Source organism: Cyprinus carpio, chromosome A4, assembly GCF_018340385.1.
Source record: "Cyprinus carpio isolate SPL01 chromosome A4, ASM1834038v1, whole genome shotgun sequence".
NCBI lineage: Eukaryota > Metazoa > Chordata > Actinopteri > Cypriniformes > Cyprinidae > Cyprinus > Cyprinus carpio.
The window spans coordinates 12,461,876-12,481,139 of record NC_056575.1 but is presented as its reverse complement, the minus strand read 5'-3'; the positions used below and the strand labels follow the sequence as shown (position 1 = coordinate 12,481,139).

At 36.5% G+C, this 19,264-nt stretch overlaps 2 protein-coding genes across 3 annotated transcripts; one reads left to right on the top strand and one right to left on the bottom strand.

Moving 5' to 3' along the window:
* Positions 1-1,070: 1,070 nt before the first annotated feature.
* LOC122139404 lies at positions 1,071-3,139 on the bottom strand. Its single transcript, XM_042736655.1, has 5 exons — positions 3,013-3,139; positions 2,355-2,672; positions 1,963-2,271; positions 1,571-1,646; positions 1,071-1,107 (listed from the first exon to the last, which is right to left on the bottom strand). Exons 1-5 carry the CDS (start codon positions 3,071-3,073, stop codon positions 1,071-1,073), a joined length of 801 nt encoding a protein of 266 aa, XP_042592589.1. The 5' UTR covers positions 3,074-3,139.
* Positions 3,140-16,519: 13,380 nt separating this feature from the next.
* On the top strand, positions 16,520-18,835 carry LOC109104809. Of its 2 annotated transcripts, XM_042741225.1 has the most exons (6): positions 16,520-16,580; positions 16,932-17,255; positions 17,360-17,668; positions 18,019-18,060; positions 18,172-18,252; positions 18,339-18,835. In XM_042741225.1, the coding sequence occupies exons 1-6, from the start codon at positions 16,520-16,522 to the stop codon at positions 18,392-18,394; spliced, it is 873 nt and encodes a 290-aa protein (XP_042597159.1). In that variant the 3' UTR covers positions 18,395-18,835. The 2 variants fall into 2 exon arrangements, with proteins under 2 accessions (XP_042597159.1, XP_042597153.1); XM_042741219.1 differs by lacking the exon at positions 16,520-16,580 and having other exon boundaries at positions 16,858-17,255; positions 18,022-18,060.
* The last annotated feature ends 429 nt before the right edge of the window (positions 18,836-19,264 follow it).

Here is a 19,264-nt window from a genome sequence, read left to right as displayed (position 1 = left end):
ATTTTAAAATTCAGTGTTTCAATAAATTTTTATTTTTTATTTATTTTTTTGATATCCACGTTTCCCGGCTACCTGAATTTATGGGAATCGGACCTGTGTGATCTAATAACAAACTTTGGGGTTATTTTTATTTCCCGGGTGACCCGGGTGGCGTAGTCGACAAACTCAAATGTGTGTTTAACCTGTACCGCTCCCTCCGCCACAAATGTTAAAATGAGTTTCAAATATAATGTTAAGTGGGTATCATTACCCTTTTTACTCTTAGTAATTTAATCATTTGAAAGTTTGATTTAGAAGTATTGTATCAATGTCTATATCAATGATACTGACCTTTAAATGTATTGGTATCGTATCGAAAACAAAATAAGTGGTATCTCCCTAATCAGTGTCTTCAGGATCACTAGAGAGCTCCAGGCAGGTGAGTTTGATCAAGGCTGGAGCTAAACTGCAGAAAAGTGGGCCTCGAGGGCCAGAGTAGAGAACTCCCGATCTATCTGAGTCTAGTCAGTACCATGGGGGAAGGAGGTTTTCCCTTATTTATTCCCTTATAAACAATTCATTTGTGGTTCATTGTTATTTATTTATTATGAAAACACAGCAACAATAAAGACAAACTCACTTATATTAATCAAAGAAATTAAACTTTAAAAAAATATATATATATATATCTTGCAATTTTAGATCCGCTATGTATAAAACAAGTGATTTTTGTGTTGACCCAGATTTTTTTTTTTTTTTTTTTTTTTTTGGAAACAGCCTTTAAACATGAATAACATCTATTTTCCACATTCCAAACTATTTCAATAAATCAATCAATAAATACAACGCAGTTCCTACAATCCACAATTCGGTTGTTGGAGCTAGAGAAACTGAAGTAAATTGGACAAAAGCTCTGAAAATAAAAAGGTTCTCTCTCTTGTCTATCTTTGTTTTACTTGACAATGTTAGAATTAAAATGAAAAGTTTAGTTTTAGTCAATGTTTTGTTACTTATATAGCTCAGTTATATTGAGCAGATTCTAGTATTTTCATGTCAGTTTCTTCCACTGTGGTGAAGAGTGGAGCTTGAGTTCAGGTTGTGGGCTGCTGTTGTAAGTGTGAGTGTCGTCTATGATTGAAACAAACGTTCACAGAGCAACAATACCAATACCAAAACCAACTGATCATACTGACTACAGTTGAAATATGCAGCTTGTAGATCACATGCAGTGATCAAATAAAACACTGTTAATCACTGCACTGGTATTAACACATCTATATTCACTGCATGAAGCAACAAACACCACAGTCATCATCTACAACCAAACCACGAGATCTACTCTTCAGCACAGTTATAACCACAAAAACTTCACTTCAGCATAACAGAAACTCTCAGAAAAGTCCAAAATAACTGAACATTAAGACTTGACTTTCAAAATCCATAACATAACACTTCATTTTCATCACTTTATTTCATTGAAACTACTCTTTTAATTTAAGTAATTACATGCATTTGTTAATGTGGACATGAGAGGAAAAACTCTCAACAGTGAAAAAGCAGGGTTTTTTTTTTTTTTTTTTTTTTACTGTACCTTGTGTAGAAGTTGCTGCTGTTGTAGTTGAGTTTGTGTGTGTGGACTGGAATCTCTGTCGTTGAATTAGCTTGAGCTGTAAAAATATGAATGTTAGTTCAGATGCATCAAACTGTAAAACATGACAATCATATTTTAATTGTGATCATCACATTACATAAAAAGTAAACATTTTTGCTGTCAAGTCTAAGTTTCTTCATTATTCCCAGCAGCAGGTTTTGGACTGTTAAACTCGACTGCAGTTCATTAGTCTGCAGCAGTGCTTTGAGTTTCTTCTGTCAGACTGAAAGAAGCTTTTGTTCCTCGGTTTGTTCTGCATCAGTGACACTAACAGTCCTTAATGTTACTGACATTATGAGGCTCTAAAACTGATTGATGAGATGTTTTCTCACCTGAACTCTTGACAGTGTATGTGACTGAGGTCTGGACTTGATCTCTCTGAGTAACTTCACATCTCCACTCTCTGTTGTGATCTTCATTCAGGAGTGTTGTATTCAGAGTGAAGATACAGCGATCTGATGAGGATAATATCTGATATCTGGAGTCTGATCTCGTCAGTTTAACACCAGCCTGATTCACCCAGAACAGCTGAATTCTCTCAGAACGGATCAAATCATCACAAGAGACTCGAGGATATGAATACAACTGACAGAAGAGAGTCACAGAGAGACCTGCACTGATCTCAGTCTGTGAGGATGAGACTGAAACACACAATAACACACACATCACACACTCTTCAATCATCAGGAGAGATTTTAAATTGACCACATAATCATAAAATTACCATGAAGAACATGCAGATAAACATGTGTATCATTTACTTGTGTGTGATTCACATATTGTCTGCAAGTGTAATATCCATAATCTTCTGTTGAGATGTTCCTGATGTTCAGAGAGCAGTCAGACCCCAGACTCAGTCTCTCATGACTCTCTGTGTCTTTCTTCTTTATCCCTAAACGAATCAGTTCAACTGCTGCTGATTCTCTGAATCTGTTATAGAGCCATGTAGTTGAGTTACAGTCATGAAGAGCATTATTACAGGGCAGACGGACATTTTCACCAGAACTGATGAACACATGAGTCTCATTCACTCCACTTATACCTGAAACACAAGAACATCTGAGTGATCATTATACTGTTAATTATATTAATGTCAGCATAAAAAGCGGAAGATTCAGGTCATACACAGTCTTTTTATCATTTAATGCACACAATACACTCTCCAGAATAAAACTGTTTCTCATCAGAGAGCTGTTCAAATCACAAACACACTCTCAATATTAAATTAATTCAGGATCAGATGTTTGAGTGTGAAACTGTCTAGTTTAAGTGTGTTCAGGAATAATCCAGTATGTTCAGTATGAAAACACAAGAATAAACTGATCATCTTTCTCAGACTGATTCTACTGAATGTCTTGTAGAGAAAACACAGATTTCTTTACCTGTGAGAAGTGAAGAGAGAAAGATCAGTCCCAGCAGACACACACGACACTCATCAGACATTTTCTCTTTCTCTCAGTCTTTCTCTTCAGTATATGATCACAACTCTTTCTTTAAATATTATCATCTCTTCCTGTTTCTTCACTTCCTCTGATCTACAGACTGAGTGTTTAAATCATGCTAGAGTTGCTACAATAGTCACATTTCTCCTTCATTCTGTGTGGAAAACATGTTCTTCAGTGTGTGGAACTCTGAACCCAATCTATAGGCCAATCTTTATTTTACTGTTAGTTTAGCAGTTTCCTGCATGCCATTAAATTCTAGAAATAAAATCATTCCATTATTATTTTCCACTATCCATGACTCTCTTGTAGGAAATTTATTCTAAAACAGTTTTTAAAGTATTTTGAAATGGTTAACATAATTTCCTGCTTCTCTGAGCGTCTCTCAAGTGCTTCTGCACATGGATCATAACATGCTGCTTTTCATCAGATCCAGAGTCCTTTATTAACACTGTAAACTCCAGCACACTTTCCCTTCGGCCGGTGGATTTCACAGCAGCACGAGTCTCAGACGGCTGATGATTCACGGTGAGCTGGATTTGTGTGCTGTGACACAGACTGAGATGTTTAAACAGATGCTTTAAAAGGAGGCTGTTTTGGAATTGGTAATAAAAAGCTATATTTTATGAATGCTTTGGCTTGTCATTATGAGCATAGAAACAAACGTGCCACTCAGTGATGTTTTTAAGAGTCCAGAACAGCGACATCAGACAAACTTCTCACAAAACTCAAGACTCTCACAACAAACTGCTCACTACGGTCTCCACACTTCCTTGAGTGAGCATATGAAGGTCATTTATTTGCTGTGTTTCTGCAAATGATTATGATAATAGTGATTATGGAATCATCGAATTCCATACGCAGTTTTACGGTGATGTTTTGCATTTATTCAGAGTCAAGGACCTTCTCACAATGCTGAGACGGTTGACAGTCATTCTACACTCTCATCACTAATAATAGCAGCTGTGTTTGGAAACACGTCACTCGTGTTACTCAGAACTCAGTCTGACCGCAGTAGAGCTGAACTCCTCTCTGAGCCCAGTTTAGACTGATGGGTGTGAATCTGAATCCTTCTGATGTCACTTCCTCTTCTTTCTGTAAGTGAGCTGCTGCTTTCAGTTACCAATGGAATGAGTTCAGACTGTTTAATAAAACTGATCTGAACCCTAATTTTAATTAAATCAACATCCATCTGAAATAAATTTTATTTACATTTCTATAAAATTCAATTAATATACAGTATGTGAGCAGTTTACTTTAACTTCCACAAGTCCTCCTTTCAAATCCTCTCTTTTATTATGGTCAATAATTGTATATATTAGATTTACATTAAATTCACAACTAAATATCTGAGGGCTTCTTGAGGCTCAAAGCAGTAAAATGATAAGTGATTAGATCATGACTGAAGGGGAAACTGCTTTCAAGAGCCCAAAGAAATGAACAAACTTCTGGAAGAATATTTTCATGAGTCTGTTTGTGTTTCAGTGTCACAGTTACAGTGCTTGCTATAGTCTCACATTCAGACGCCCAATGAACACAGACTCTGATGAATATATAAAAGTGGCTGGAGCTGACATTAGTTCATTTCTGATTGGCTGCTCACTAAATGTTGCTCCCATGGTCTCTGGATGGGCGGGGCTTGGCCAGAACTAGAACTAGAGTCAGACTTTGCCTCTGAGTGTTTACTGTAGGTGTTATATTGTATTAAACACAGTGTGAGCAAATATCTTTTATACTCAAACAAACCTTTGTTTTACATTTGCTAATTATTTTTGGCCATAATAAATTCCTGACCCAATAAAATCTGCTCTTGTAATCCCATGTCTGCGGATTGGTTTCTCAAAATGATTTCTAACTAACCACAATAAGGTATATGAATTATTATGCATTAATTAATAATTTCCTTATTTGCCATTCTTTGTTTGGTGCTTTGCTTCACAGTTTTAACACATCTCACTTGAAGCTCATGAAGGGAAATCTGAGCAAAGGTGATCCTGACTTCAGTTTCTGCTGGATCTGTTCAAACATAATGAACACATAAACACATACACATCACAGCAACGATAAATGAACTTCCCACTGCTTCATCGATTATCATGTTATTTCTATCTCAAGGACATTCAAATAATTTTTTCATACTTCATCATTACACAACATGCAGTTTGTGTTCCATCATCAGTTTGCAGTGGCAGTTATTGTGAAGAGAAGGTGTTTCCATCGAGGCTGTTTCCAGCTGTAAATGGTGTTTAGGTCTCTGAACCGCCAGCGCAAAACAACTAAAAGCTGTAAGTAAGCCTCCGGGCAGCGGTTACGGCTCAGTTAAAAGACGCCCTCTTGTGTCCCGAGGCAGAAAGGAGAGTGAAAACTGAGGAGATAGTTGAAGCTCAAGGGGTTTTTCATCATCAGGAAGCTCAACTACATATCAGGAGTGGAAAAACGAAGAAACAAAAAAAAAAAGAGGAGGGGAGAAAAAAAAGCCCAGAGCACTGGAAAGACATGAATCTAAATCAGCTCCTGACTAGATGCTGTTTGTTCATCAAGTTTGTGTCCTGTTTTTCAAAAGTATGCATTTTTGTAGTTGACATTAATAACTATTAAAGCAAAATAGAAATAGAAAAATCATACTTTAATGCATGTAATCATTTCTTTTACAAACTGAGAGTGATTTATTATAACTGCTACAGTGCAGAGCAGCTCTGTCTCAGTGTAACTCAGTTATGCTGCTGAAAGCTGTTCACACTCACGTGGAAAGACTTGTTTGTTTAATAAATGGCTCACTGTATGATTTTAAAGATGTAAGCTCAAAGCCTCAATTCTATCATTGACATATACAATGAAAGATTATATTAGCTGTTTTGTGTGGGGAAGCGAACGACTGAGACAAATTCAATAATGTTTGAGAAGCTCTTGCTCTGTAATCATCACTGTACACCACTGAAATAAGAAAGACATGAATGCATACCTTGATGATCAGTAAATCCAGGTGTGAGCGCAGCTGCAGTCCTCTCAGAGTGTGGGGGATGTTCTTGCTTCAGGCTTTCTCAGGTGAAGTTTGTTCACTGCACATTTCTACATTATACCATAGGATGCTGTGATTATTTTGAGAGTTATATATTTATATACTGTATTTGCATGACTTGTCTGCATCAAAATGACATAGACTCATTGGCAAATCTGATTAAAGAGCTACTTTCTGCAGATTAATTGATGATGATGAGAGCAGTGTGTGAGAGTCAGTGTAAAGCAGTGAAGTAAGATGCTGCTGGTGTGTGAGAGAGAGATGATGAACCTTTTGAGTTTGAGTTGAGCTGTGGACCTGGAATATGGAGCTTCAGAAGATGAACGTTCAGATGCATATTAATTATATATAACATGCATATTTTAGCTTTAAGTCAACACTTCAAACCAAACTATTACTTTCAACCAAACATCAGCATCTAAACCTCTGTTAATTCTCAATAAGAACTAAAGAAATAAAGTCAGTTTGGTTAGTAATGAGTGAAGCAGGTAATGCAGTTAGGGGTGGGTAACACATGCTTCAAGCAGTGTTCTGGAGCATTGCTTGAAATGAGGCTGTCACGTGACCAGTGAAAGCGAAGCTTTGTTACCTCACTGACACGTCACGCTAGGCTCAAATACAAAGTGTGTCGATTGCACTGTCCCATACCCCACGATCCATTTAGTGCAATGTTATATTTATATTAGTCAGCATTGCCTATATGTATGTAGTGTTGTTTATGAGGTTGTATCATTGGTTAATTATGGTACTACTATTAAAAACAATGACATGTGAATGTCTGTTGACTGAATGAAAATTAAAACACCTTGCGGGCTCAACCACTGTTCCCAAAAAAGGATAAAACTCCTTCTTTAACCACAAACATTTTTGCAGTTTGTAAACACTGTCCTCTCTTCTCAACCGCTCACATTGGCGAGAAAAAAAATATTATTGCAAAATATATTACAGTTTTTCTGAATGCTCAAAAAACACATTCTTGAAAAGCCATCCACTCATTTTCTCCAACACCATTTAAATTAGACTCCAAAATCAAAACTGTTACTCTCAGATCACACACGCCACGCACTACACACACACAACAGTCACACAACACAGCACACCACAACACACACACACTAAAGAACACGATTATTAACCGAATAACACTACAGAGCATTATCAACATACAGCGAAAACAGAGAACACAGCAACCAGCACTTGACAGAAAAAACGTACTGTATATTGTATTGCGGAAATTATTTGGCCAGAATGTGCAAAAAAGTTTTGCAAAAATTAAGGTTGAATAAATTAAAACTCTAAATAAAACTGTAAATGAATAGCCATGGTTTCAGTACACGCAATAGACTGTAAGTTTGTACACATGGTAACTCAGGGTCATGAATAATGTCTCTTGTGCGCGAGTCCAGACTGAGGACTTTCTCACACGTCACATAATGTTGCCTTTTCTTATTTTAGACAAGAGGAAAACCACCCATGCCCGTGGTACGAACAGATCCAGCCTTGATAAACACTCTCTAAAACCTCCTCTTTCTTTCCTCATCACTCCCACTTCTTACATGCACTCTTCCTCCTATCCTTCTGAGATTATGCCCATATATTGTTCGTGATCATCAATCAGTCACCTGTGCCATTAGTGCTCTCTGAGCTGAGTCATATTGTTGTAACAGTCTGGTTGTGATCCAAATCATTAGAACAAGTGTGAATCAAGCTAATGTTGTGTGAGTAAACGATGAACCTGTGCTTTAGTTGTTTGTTTAACTTTTGCGCTTGTGTTTAGCATTTTGCAGCCACAAATGCATCACACTGGTAATCAGAGGTTGTGCAAGGGAACGAGAATGTGTTGACAGAGGTTGTGGCAAAAGAAATGCATGAGATTATGCAAATAGAGCCTAACCGAAAGTGTTCGAAGGTTTAACCGATAGGAGGAGTCTTTATTTGACAAGGTGTAAGGCTAGATGAGAATTGGAGTATCAGAGATTGGGGGGTTAGTCGGTGGTTCTAAGCAATGCAGCACAAAGCTAAAAGGCAAGAGGGCTTTGTATAGTTGTGCCGTTTGTTGTTGCTTCACCAATGTGAATGTTTGGTGTTTTCTGTACTAACACTGGTGCAAGGGAAAATTAAGGTCGTAGGTATAATTTATTGGCATATTAAACATTCTATTCATGTGAAAAGACACAGTTTGATGCAAGTAAAAATTAAGAAAATCATATGCCCCCTTGTTATGACACATATGCTTATTAAATAGACAATTAAAACTTACAATGACATCCCAATGAACAAACATCTAAATGATACAGTTGGTCTAGGAATTTTTATTAACCACCAGATGATGAGGTAAAGCACTGTGTCAAAAGCTCCCAAGTTATATAATGCTTAACTGAGCAGAAGTTATTCTGTGTTGGTGTATACTTAATATTTTCTTAGTCCTTTGTTTAGATTTGTTCATGTAATCCCACTGATGATGGTGAGTGTTTGACAAGTTCAAGTTTATGTTCAGGTTAAAGTCATCAATGTGTCTTCTCATCTTCAGCTTGTCTTCAGTGGATTATGATTTACGGATCTCGTTTCCCAAAGTCAACAAGTTTGTCATTATCAGCAAAGTTCAACAGAAAGCTTGTGACCATATTATATAGGACTTACTGTACACTAAAAAATACAACAGTTTGTTTTATTTAACAATATGTTATGTTAGAATTAAGAAAAATTTGAATTTAGGCAATGTGTTAGTTATATACAGTAGCACATTTATTTTGAGCAGATCCCAGTGAACTGATGTCTGCTGTGTTTCCGTTGTGCTGAAAGAGTGGCTGGCTTGAACTCTCAGGTTGTGGCGGCTTCATTTGTGTGTCTGAATGGTGACTATTATTAAACTTCCTGTAACATCATCCTTCAGCAAACCACAAGCTCTCTTCAGCACCATTGTCCTTCCTAAACACTTCAACTCTTAGAAAAGCTCAAAATAACTGAACATCCCCTTTTACTCAAACATGCATGAAATAACACTTTATGTCAACATTTACTCTCCCAGTTTAAGTCCTGTGCAAAAGCATGCTGAGACTGGTATCCTACCCACACAGTTTCAGTGAATGCAACAAAAATGACTAACTAAAAATTACTAGATTAAATAAACTTCAGTTTTACACTATTTAAGTGGATTGAACACAATGAAATCAGGTACTGTTAAAATATTTAGATGCCTTAGCGGTCTTCCAGCACTCATCAGTGTCAAAGTGTTTGTGATGGCCAATCAAATCAAGTAGGTGGGGTTTATGTTCACACTCTCTGAATGTAAAAATCTCAGCTCGCCTCAGATAGTTATGAAATGCATGATGTACAAAGCTAAACCAAATATTTCCTATTTGACCGCTGTTTTATGATAGTAATGTTAAAACGACCGACAGAAATAATTAGGGATGTAAACTAATAAACTTTTGTCTAATTTTGCTATTTAGAATGTACATGAAGTCTAACGAACTATTTTGTAATTATCAATGTGATGAGCCAAGAGACATAATGAATCTATTTTAGGTAGGGGGCCGGTACTTATGCCCAAATTTGTTATTTTTTCATAACTAATATTGAAGCCAGGCGCGCACTCATATTAGGCATTAGGCAATAATGCCGGCCCTTGTATAGGCACAATGGCAAATGTGAGGGGTGCCCAATTTGTATTTTTTCATAATATTATTTTTAATTAGGGACTGCACTGTATTTTGATATCGCATTATAGCTTAATGCCGCGTGAGTCCCTATCGCGTAAGGTTGCAATTAAATTAAAAATACATATGGAATGTGTTCGAGTGCAGCCCATGACACGTCTTCAATCTGAAACCATGCAGTAGCGCAGTGCATTTAATCTGAAATTTGCCAGTGCATTTATTTATTTTGTGGCAAACCACCAAATATAAAAACAGTTTAATATTTAGATTTGAGCAAATATGCAATCGGTCATAAATCAGATTCTGGGCAATGGGATATATAGATATATATATTATATATATTATATATATATATATATATATATATATATATATAATATATGTGTGTGTGTGGGTTGTGTGTGTGTGTGTGTGTGTGTGTGTGTGTGTGTGTGTTATTTCAGAGACTGTAAACAGAGTTAACAGAGGCCAGAGATGCAAAGAGGAGAAAATACATTGTAGTGCGAGCAGCTCACTGTTCACAATGAAACGAAGTATAGATGTATCTCTGAGGGGAACTGACTGTCTTAAGAAAATGTTTAGATGACATTTTCCTTTCATCTTGCATCTGTTTAATGCATTTTGAGTGTCTACAAGCTGTAATCAAGGCAATACATAATTTTACGTACCAGTAATCATACCTGCTGACAGAGGGGTAATTTCGTTTTCATTCAGCCGTCTGCTGTTTTGCGCGCTATGTAAAAAGTAGCCTAATTTCACAAAGCTAAAGTCAGCCCATTCTGTTTTGCTTTAGGCTAAAAAGACTAGAAGTATAGCTGTATTGAAATTATACAGTCTAATTTAAATCAAGCTATATAGACCAGGGATAGGCAACTCCGGTCCTGGAGGGCCGCACTATGGAGCAGGGTTTAGCTTCAACCCTCATAAAAAACTCACCTGCCTATATCTATCTAGTAATCCAGAAAACACTGGTTTGCCTTGTTCAGGTGTGTTTAGTGGGGTTGGGCTAAACTCTGCAGGACAGTGGCCCTCCAGGACCGGGTTACCTATCCCTGATATAGGCTAAAAAAGCAACTAACCATATACTCAATGTACTTGTATATTTTCATTATTTCTTTTCTTTCTTACATTACGGTAAAAATCAGTTTTGGATTCTGCCATAAAGTTAAGATCATTGCATCCCTAAATTTATGAATGTCTGAAATTAGAAATTAAGATTTAAATATTAGTATTGCAACTGCCTTTGGGCCGATAAAGTTCTCTAATTTAAAATTGCTAGATTAATTAATGTCAGTTTATTTGTGTGCAACATATTTCATTATGTAATTTGTTTACAAGGTGCTGGTCATATAATTAGAATATAATCAAAAAAGTTGATTTATTTCATTAGTTCCATTCAAAAGTGAAACTTTTACATTTTATTAATTCATTACACACGAGAACTGATATATTTTCAAATGTTTATTTCTTTTAATTTTGATGTTATAACTTGACAACTCAGGAAAATCCTAAATTCATTATCTCAGAAAATAAGTAGCAACTTAAGACCAATACAAAGAAAGCGATTTTTAGAGAAATCTTGGCTAACTAAAAGAAAGTATAAAAAAAAATGAAAAAGTATGAGCATGTACGGCACTCAATACTTAGTTACAGGGGCTCCTTTTGCCTGAATTGCTGCAGCAATCTTGAAGATGGTAATAGAGTGGATCAGTCTGTGGCACAGCTCAGGAGGTGTTATGAAGAGCCCAGGCTGCTCTGATGAGTGGCCTTCAGCTCTTCTGCCATTCTTGGGGTCTGGCATGTTGCATCTTCCTCTTCACAATACCGCGGGTTTTCCTATGAGGTTAAGGGTCAGAGCGAGTTTGCTGTGTAATTAAGAACAAGGAATACAGCGGTCTCCACGCTAAACCAGGTACTGGAAGCTTTGGCACTGTGTGCTGGGTGCCAAGTCCTGTTGGAAAATAAAATCTGCATCTCCGTATAAGTTGGTCAGGCAGCAGCAGGAAGCATGAAGTGCTCTAAAACTTCCTGGTATACGGCTGTGTTGATCTTGGACCTCAGAAAACACAGTGGACCCACACCAGCGGATGCCATTGCAAACCATCACTGACTGTGGAAACTTTACACTGGACCTCCAGAGAACTAATGGATTGTGTGCCTCTCAGCCTCTATTTCCTCCAGACTCTGAGGTCTCCCTGATGAAGTTCCAAAGGAAATGCAAAAGTTTACTTTCATCAAGAGCACATAACTTTGGACTCCTCAGCAAGCAGTCCAGTCCTTTTTGCAAGCGAGAACGCAGCTGAACCGCTGTCTGTTGTTCCTGAGAAGTGGCTTGGACACAAGGAATCACGACAGCTGGAAACCCATGTCTTGCATCACGTCTGATGCATAGTGGTTCTTGAAGCACGCCCGACTCCAGCTGCAGTCCACTCTTTGTGAGAATCTCACCCACATTTTTGAATGGGTTTTGTTTCACAATCCTCTCCAGGGTGCGGTTATCCCTATTGCTTGTACACTTTTTTTCTACCACATCTTTTCCTTCCCTTCGCCTTTCTATTAATGTGCTTGGACACAAGAGCTCTGTGAACAGCCAGCCTCTTTGCAATGACCTTTTTGTGTCTTGCCATCCTTGTGCAAAGTGTCAATGGTCGTCTTTGGACAACTGTCAAAGTCAGCAGTCTTCCCATGATTGTGTAGCCTACAGAACTAGACTGAGGGAGACCATTTTAAAGGCCTTTGCAGGTGTTTTGAGTTAATTAACTGATTGGAGTGTGGCACCAGGTGTCTTCAATATTGAACCTTTTCACAATATTCTAATTTTCTGAGATACTGAATTTAGGATTTTCCTTAGTTGTCAGTTATAAACATCAAAATTAAAAATAAATAAACATTTGAAATATATCAGTCTGTGTGTAATGAATAAATATAATATACAATTTTTTACTTTTTTGAATGGAATTAGTTAAATAAATCGACTTTTTTGATCATATTCTAAATTATGACCAGCACCTGTATGTCTTAAAGCTATGCAGCTTCTGTGTGAATGATCAGTGGTAGGACTGACCTATCGGTAAGCCTCCTCGAACACAGATAAGCCAAGCAGTTGAGTATCAATTACACGGGGGTGGAACTCTGTAGTCTGTAGGTTTCAGCCATAGACATAATAAATATGTATATTTATGTCTATGGTTTCAGTGCCATACAGAAACATTGGAGCATCCGAAGCTCACTTTGGTTTGATGGTGTTTATGCTACGAAAATGTAAAATCAGTGTGCCTGTGGTACAACACTGATTCCAGATATCCTGAAAGGATAGGCAATAAAATTTATTTTATTACATTTCTGCAAACTCAAAACAAAACAGAGCAAAATGTCCCTAAGCATTCAACCCCAATCCCAATGAAGACAAAAATGTTAATTTTGTTGTCATACTCTCATTAAGTTCATTTTTTCATCTGCTCAAGGCAGCAGAACATTAGCGATCAAGGCAGTTGATGTGATCTCTCCTTAGGACTCGTGGCCCAGAGAAATACTAAAAGTGAAGCAGTTTTACTTTTCTCTTTCAGAATCATCATTCGTTGGTGGAGAGGGAAAAAGTTAAATACTATAGCATTTTATTTTGTGAAAATGAGATAAAGAAGTTTTTGCACTGAAAGAGAAGTGATCTCACACTCATAGACGTGTCAGGCTTTATCTGCAGCTAATCTGAATAAAAAGCAGAATGAACTGATGAAACGTTAAGACAATAAACACAAATAAAATTTCTGAATGATGCAGTGCTAACTGACATATCATTTATTACAGTACAGAAACTATAATGTATATTTTCTACCTAATTATGTGCAGAAAATTGAAATAATTGCTAGTATATAAAACAATCATAAAATGTGGAGATGATCTTGGACTTCAGAAGAAACCCCCTGCTCTCCCCCCACTCACCATCATGAAAAGCACTGTGACTGCAGTGGAGACATTCAGGTTCCTGGGAACCACCATCTCTCAGGACCTGAAGTGACACATTTACATTGACTCCATTGTGAAAAAGGCCCAGCAGAGGTTGTACTTTCTTCACCAGCTGAGGAAGTTTAACCTGCCACAGGAGCTTGCGCCAGAAACAGTTCTTACTCGCCATCATTGAATCAAAGCCCTCTGCACTTCAGTAACTGTCTGCTTCAGCTCAGCTTCTAAATCTGACCTCAGAAGACTACAGAGAGTAGTCTGGAGAGAATCACTGGTACAACCCTCCCTTCTATTCAAGAACTGTACTTATCCAGACTGAGCAAAAGGGCTGGCAAAATCACTCTGGACCCCCCACATCCAGCACACTCCCTGTTTGAACTGTTGCCATCTGGTCGACGCTACAGAGCACTGAGCACCAGAACGACCAGACACAGGAACAGTTTCTTCCCCAGAGCAATCCATCTCATGAACACTTGATAATAACTGTGGAAACACACTACACTATTTATACACACATACACCTATTTATCTAACACACACACTACTAAGTCTACACTTCAAATTTGCACATAATATACCCGCATATTGTACATAACTGCCTATTGTAATATACCTGCACATACAACTGTCAATTTGTATATTGTTAATCTTAGCTACTTAATTGAATTTTTAATCTTTTTATTATGTGTTTTTTTTTTCTTTGTTGCTTGCTCATTCTTAAGTTGCACTGCATGGGCTTTTTTGTCATGAAAACAAATTTCTCGTATGTGTAAACATACCTGCCAATAAAGCTCATTCTGATTCTGATTCTGAAATTGCTATTAGGAAAAAAAAAATATATATATATATAGATTACAAATGATTGATTATTGTCTAGCAGTGTATTTGATTTCTTACAGAAAATTCCAAAGTAAGAGATTAGAAAATAATTCCTTTGTAAAAATAAATAAATAATACTTATACATAGGCCTACATATGTCATAATTATGGACTTCTGTTCTTACTTGAGTTTCCTTATTTGGTCATGTTCCTTCTTCTTGTTTAGTTAATTAATTAGCCCTACCACCTGTTTCTGTTTCCCCACTGATTACATCTACCATTTATAGTCTGTGTTCTCCCTTTATTCCCTTTGTCTAAGCTATTAATGTTTGATGTTAGATTATTTGGATTTGTGTTTGATGTGCCCTTTTTTCTCCCCTGTGGATCATTAAAAGAACTATTTCTGATATCTCCTTTGTCCCATGCGCTTGTATTACACACCAACACGCAGACACTACATAAAAATTATTGTATTTGACATTTCTGTCTCTTCTAAAATGATGGCTACACCCCTGGTGTGACAAAATGTTAGCCTGCACATAATAGTTTTAAAGTTCTTTTTTTTTTTTTTAAATCTTGGCTTACATAAATTTCTATTAGATTTCTACTTTTTAAATTAGCATCTAACAATAGACAAGTGTTTGTTTTTCTCTCTAACCTGTGGTTTTCTAACCATAACGGCTGCTGTGTAATTTGCCTCCTGAATTTAGAGGAAGCATTTAAATGACCCTGTTAATGCACTTAAAGAATGCAAAATCAAATCATTAATCAAACTGAATTTAAATTAATTGTAAATTGAATCATTCTGAATTTGCAAAAATCGTTCTTGAATCGAATCGAAAACCTATTAATTGTGAAGCGAATCGATTCCCTGTCTACGCAAAGATTCACAGCTCTACTAATAATTTAATGATTTTATTTCTACTTAACGACATGCAGACTGAAAGAAAGAAGTGAAATTAATAGTAATGTGAAGAATAGTCTATAGATCATGTTCAGAGCAGATGTGGGTTTGAGTCAGTGTGGCTGACATTATGCAGATCTCACACTGAAGAACATGTTTCACAACGGCTGTCGTGTCAGAGTCTGTTCCCCTGTGTTTCTGCATCTTAGTGGTTATGGTTAGACAGTTTATAGAAAACACAGGAGGAACCGAGTTCAACACAACACCAGCATCAGTCAGCGCTCGGCTCTCGAGGGAAGATTTAACCTGTTGAAGTGGAAACAGAACGACTGCAGGTTAAAACGGCCTGAGCTGGTATTGAACATCAAGTGAGGCACTGTTCCTATTACAGTATAAGTGTACTGTACATTACTTTTAAACGCCAACAAAAAGACATATTAGTAATGAAATCTTCTTGAATTGAGTGGATTGTTATGGAGAAACTCGGCTCACTCTCAAAGGAATCAGTCGAGACACTGAGTTCCAGAAGTCTAAACTAGACTTTATTGCACAAAGACAAAAAAATAAAAATAAAATAAAAAAATAAGGTGCCAACACTTAATCTGTGTGTATATTACTCCCCTTACATTTCACATTTATTTATTAGCTATTTCTTTAAAGAACAATTCTTCTTTAATTGTGGGATCTTACTTGTTGGTGTATTAACCTTTCATTTAACCCTTTCCAGGAGCCCAGAGACACACATATTACACATCTGCTGCCCAAGGTTTTTGTGTGCAACATACTCATTACTCATCCTTTTACATTCATACAGTTACAGTCATCTACACCATGAGACCTTCAAAATGCATCTGGCTTTCATAATATCAAAACAACTTCTACAAATGTCTTTTATAGAACAAATATATTTCATCAATATTTACAGGAGAAATGTGGAGCAACACTTCTGGCACAGCGTCACTATATAGCAGTTCTAGTACATTTCAACACTCAGTCTGTAGATCAGAGGAAGTGAAGAAACACAGTAAGTATTTAAAGAAAGAGTTGAGATCATATACTGAAGAGAAAGACAGAGAGAAAGAGAAAATGTCTGATGAGTGTCGTGTGTGTCTGCTGGGACTGATCTTTCTCTCTTCACTTCTCACAGGTAAAGAAATCTGTGTTTTCTCTTCAATCACTCAGTGGAATCAGTCTGAGAAAGATGATCAGTTTATTCTTTTTTCATACTGAACATACTGAATTATTCCTGAACACACTAAAACTAGACAGTTTCAAACTCAAACATCTGATCCTGAATTAATTTCATATTGAGAGTGTGTTTGTGATTTGGACAGCTCTCTGATAAAGAACAATAGTTTAATCTGGAGAGTGTGTTGTTTTAAGGGAGGAAAAATGACTGTATAATTTGAATCTTCTGCTTTTTATGCTGGTATGTTTATGTTTTTATTTAATAATTGATTAATAAATAACATAATGATCAAATGTTCTTGTGTTTCAGGTTCCAATGGAGTGAATGAGACTCATGTGTTCATCAGTTCTGGTGAAAATGTCCGTCTGTCCTGTAATAATTATCTTCATGACTGTACATCAACTACATGGATCTATAATAACAGATTCAGACATTCAACAGCAGTTGAACTGATTCGTTTAGGGATAAAGAAGAAAGACACAGAGAGTCATGAGAGACTGAGTCTGGGGTCTGACTGCTCTCTGAACATCAGGAACATCTCAAAAGAAGATTATGGATCTTACATCTGCAGACAATATCTGAATGACAAACAACAAGGAACTGATTCTCGTGTTTATCTGCATGTTCTTCATGGTAATTTTATGATTATGTGGTCAATTTAAAAAGGGTAAATTCTTGATTTAAACTCTTCCTGATGATTGAAGAGTGTGTGATGTGTGTGTTATTGTGTGTTTCAGTCTCATCCTCACAGACTGAGATCAGTGCAGGTCTCTCTGTGACTCTCTTCTGTCAGTTGTATTCATATACTGGAGTCTCTTGTGATGATTCGGTCAGTTCTGAGAGAATTCAGCTGTTCTGGGTGAATCAGGCTGGTGTTAAACTGACGAGATCAGACTCCAGATATCAGATATTATCCTCATCAGATCACTGTATCATCACTCTGAATACAACACTCCTGAATGAAGATGACAACAGAGAGTGGAGATGTGAAGTTACTCAGAGAGATCAAGTCAAGACCTCAGTCACATACACTGTCAAGAGTTCAGGTGAGAAATGAACTTTCCTGACTCAATTTCAGAAGTCTCTCTGATACAGACACGTGACATGAAGATTAATAATGCCATTCATTCAGAAGAACTGAAGGGTTGCATATAAACAAGGTATAAATTGCTTTATGTAATAATTTGTTGCCAGTACTTCTGAGCATTAAAAGTGTTCTAAGAGAAATCTTAAATGATAATAGATGACAGACTCATGAAGCAGTGGAAATTTACACAGGCTCCAGTACACATTTTTCATTTCTGTAATGTGAAGTTCAAGTATAATGTAATGATGATGATGTTTACTTATGTTTATTATGTTTGAACTGAACTAACATATATGATCACAGATCCAGCAGAAACTGAAGTCAGTAGGATTGCTGGATCATTATTCAGAGGTACCACACGTCTTCACATTGTTCATTGTTTTATAGCTTTGATTTAATTCCCAGTTTCACAGATTGAGTCTATTTGTTTTCTCTTGATTGTGTCTTTCATCTTTCCTGCAGTGATTGTGATTATTGTTGAGTTTGCAGTGTTTGCTGCTCCTACTGTGATTCTTCTTCAGATCATCTGTGCAAGAAGAGCTGGTGAGTTTTCAGATGATTCACATTGATCTGAACAATCTGCACTCATGAGAGCTCAGTTAATGATTTTGTGTTGAATTATTTTGCAGGGAGGAAGGACTCGCAGCAGCCAGAGGAAATAGAGATTAATACAATAATAGAATAAAATACTCTACAAATAACTGATTACAGCAACATTTATCTTCATGCCAGTGATATTTTGGATATTTTCATACAGTTTATGTGGATATTTTCCATACTGTACTGATTGTTTTAAATATAATTTTAAATACAGCGATCAACAAAGCAAGACAGGCACCTTTAATATACATGAATGGTTTTTACAGAAATCCTAATATTAATACATGGTAATTTTCTATCCTTGACTCATCTGATTGTTACATTTAACTTTTTAAATGTTTTAATTGTCCATATTAATTGATGATGCAACACATGTCTGTTAATTACAATATTTTATTGTCCATTCTCATTAATTCATCAGTTGAACCATTCAGCCTATGTTTGTTAGATTTACCTCCTGAGTGTGTTATTGAAGACTTTTAACCGAATCTTCTTCCTCATCATCTGCTTCTACAACTATGCATGGCAAAAAACATGAAACAAAATCCAAGACTGGAAACCACTTTCATTAATGTTCCCCCATTGTGGGGAAACAAACTGTTGCGAGTAATGACAGTGTTTTTGTTCCAGTAAGGCAGAGACCTGTGAAAGGAGTGAAATAATTTCCTTATGAAATTAATTCCTTGTGAAACCAATAAACTCAGGAACTTTGTTTTGTCTCCTGCATGGAACACTTGGCTATTTTCCATATAGTTACAGTAAACCATGCACAAAGCATATAATTACCATCGTGCAGAAGCATAGATTTGCAATTGCATTATCTTTTCTAAATTGGCTTCTAATTGTTTCATTATGCAATTAGCATGATACAATTTTACCTGACTAATAATGAACTGTTATATTTGATTTATTCTGATCTCTTCTGATTCACATTTTTTTTATTTTTTTAATGTGT